A 1,549-nucleotide genomic window follows, 5' to 3' on the forward strand; every position below is an offset into this window, starting at 1 on the left:
GGCGTAGGGGGAGGCCCCGGGCCGTCCGCGCCCCCTGACCCGGGTGCGCTCCGCCGCCCTTTGCAGTACGTTCCGGTCAGGGGCGACCACGTCATCGGGATCGTGACGGCCAAGGCGGGCGACGTGTTTAAGCTGGACGTCGGAGGAAGCGAGCTGGCGTCGCTGTCCTACTTGGCTTTCGAAGGCGCCACGAAGAGGAACAGGCCCAATGTGCAGGTTATTGCTCTTGCTTGTTAGCGGTGTCTTACGGTGGTGCTTCTGGTACCCTTCAGTAGGTTCCGTAAAAGTGTTTTTATAAGCCTTTTATAAACGTGGGAGCGAAGGTTTACTTGCAGTGACTTCCTGTTGGCCCTCCTCGGAGGTTTCTGCAGGACTGGGCTGAGAGTTTTCTGATGTTTCTTAAGAGGATGTGTAGCTAATTTCGTTCAGCATTTGTCAGGTATTGGATTTTCTCACGATCTCAACATTCTAAATTTCCTGTAATACTGCCAGCATCAGGTGCAATTCATGAGCAATGTGCATTCGAGGGGACACTGTGAAGTTAAGGTTATAAAACAGGCTTTTACACTGATACTGGTAGAAAATGTTTTTTTTTTAATAACCTCTTTGTAAATAGTTATGTGGTGTGTAGATGCCACAGTTTCTGTATTCAACCGAAATGCCATCACTAGAATATAAAATGAGACTGTAAAGAAAAAATAGGGTAGTGTGATTTTGTTGCTGTCGTCTTCCTGGTAAATGATTACAAGAGCAGATTGTTTAGAGTTTTAAAACCCTTAAAGTATGAAGAAAGATAAATTAATGTTTGGTATTTTTTAAGAAAACATAATTGTTCCATGAAATAAAATTCTGTAGTTTTTTATCTTTCAAATTCCAGTACTGCTACAAGATAATTGTTCCTAGGGACTGTTGCCTTTAGTAGAAAAGAAAGTGAAAATTCCTATTATACCCATTTATTCTTCTATCACTAATATTCTAAAAATGTTTTGTGGTCTCATTTTGTGGAGAGGATCTTTATCAAGTGAGTATTTTTTACAAATGTGCAGTGTAATCTTCCTGACTGCTTTTGCTTTTTCACACTTTTGTTTAGGTGGGAGATCTTATTTATGGTCGATTCCTTGTAGCAAATAAAGACATGGAACCAGAGATGGTCTGTATAGATGGCAGTGGAAGATCAAGTGGAATGGGAGTAATTGGACAAGATGGCTTTCTCTTTAAAGTTTCCTTAGGTCTAATAAGAAAGTAAGTACTAAGTAGTTGCTCTGATGTGTAATGTGGTGGGTAGAATTTGCACAATGATTTCCTATAAGCAGTGTGGACAATCTGGAGTTAATCGGACTGTGTAATTGTTCTAGTGCACTTATACCAATTTTACTGACTAGAGTATGGATATTGACCTAGAAAGAGCATTTATTTTACTCCTGGAGAGTTTTAGATGCCTTTTTGTATGGTGGTATGTGACGTGTTATGGTGGTTTGGGGTCAGGGCAGCCCCCAGAACCATAACAGATGCTCTCTGTTAACCTCCTCCCCCACCCCTGAAAGGGAAA

At 41.7% G+C, this 1,549-nt stretch overlaps 1 protein-coding gene across 1 annotated transcript in view; it reads left to right on the forward strand.

The window, feature by feature from the left end:
* Positions 1–12: 12 nt before the first annotated feature.
* The window catches only part of EXOSC3 (exosome component 3), a 3,796-nt gene continuing 2,259 nt past the window's right edge, over positions 13–1,549 (forward strand). The window contains exons 1-2 of the mRNA XM_008937096.1: positions 13–216; positions 1,091–1,242. Coding sequence (XP_008935344.1) covers positions 1,136–1,242 — 107 coding nt within the window. The 5' untranslated portion in view covers positions 13–216; positions 1,091–1,135. The remainder of the gene's footprint in view (positions 217–1,090; positions 1,243–1,549) is intronic.

The sequence above is a fragment of the Merops nubicus genome, unplaced genomic scaffold, assembly GCF_000691845.1.
Source record: "Merops nubicus isolate BGI_N331 unplaced genomic scaffold, ASM69184v1 scaffold22903, whole genome shotgun sequence".
NCBI lineage: Eukaryota > Metazoa > Chordata > Aves > Coraciiformes > Meropidae > Merops > Merops nubicus.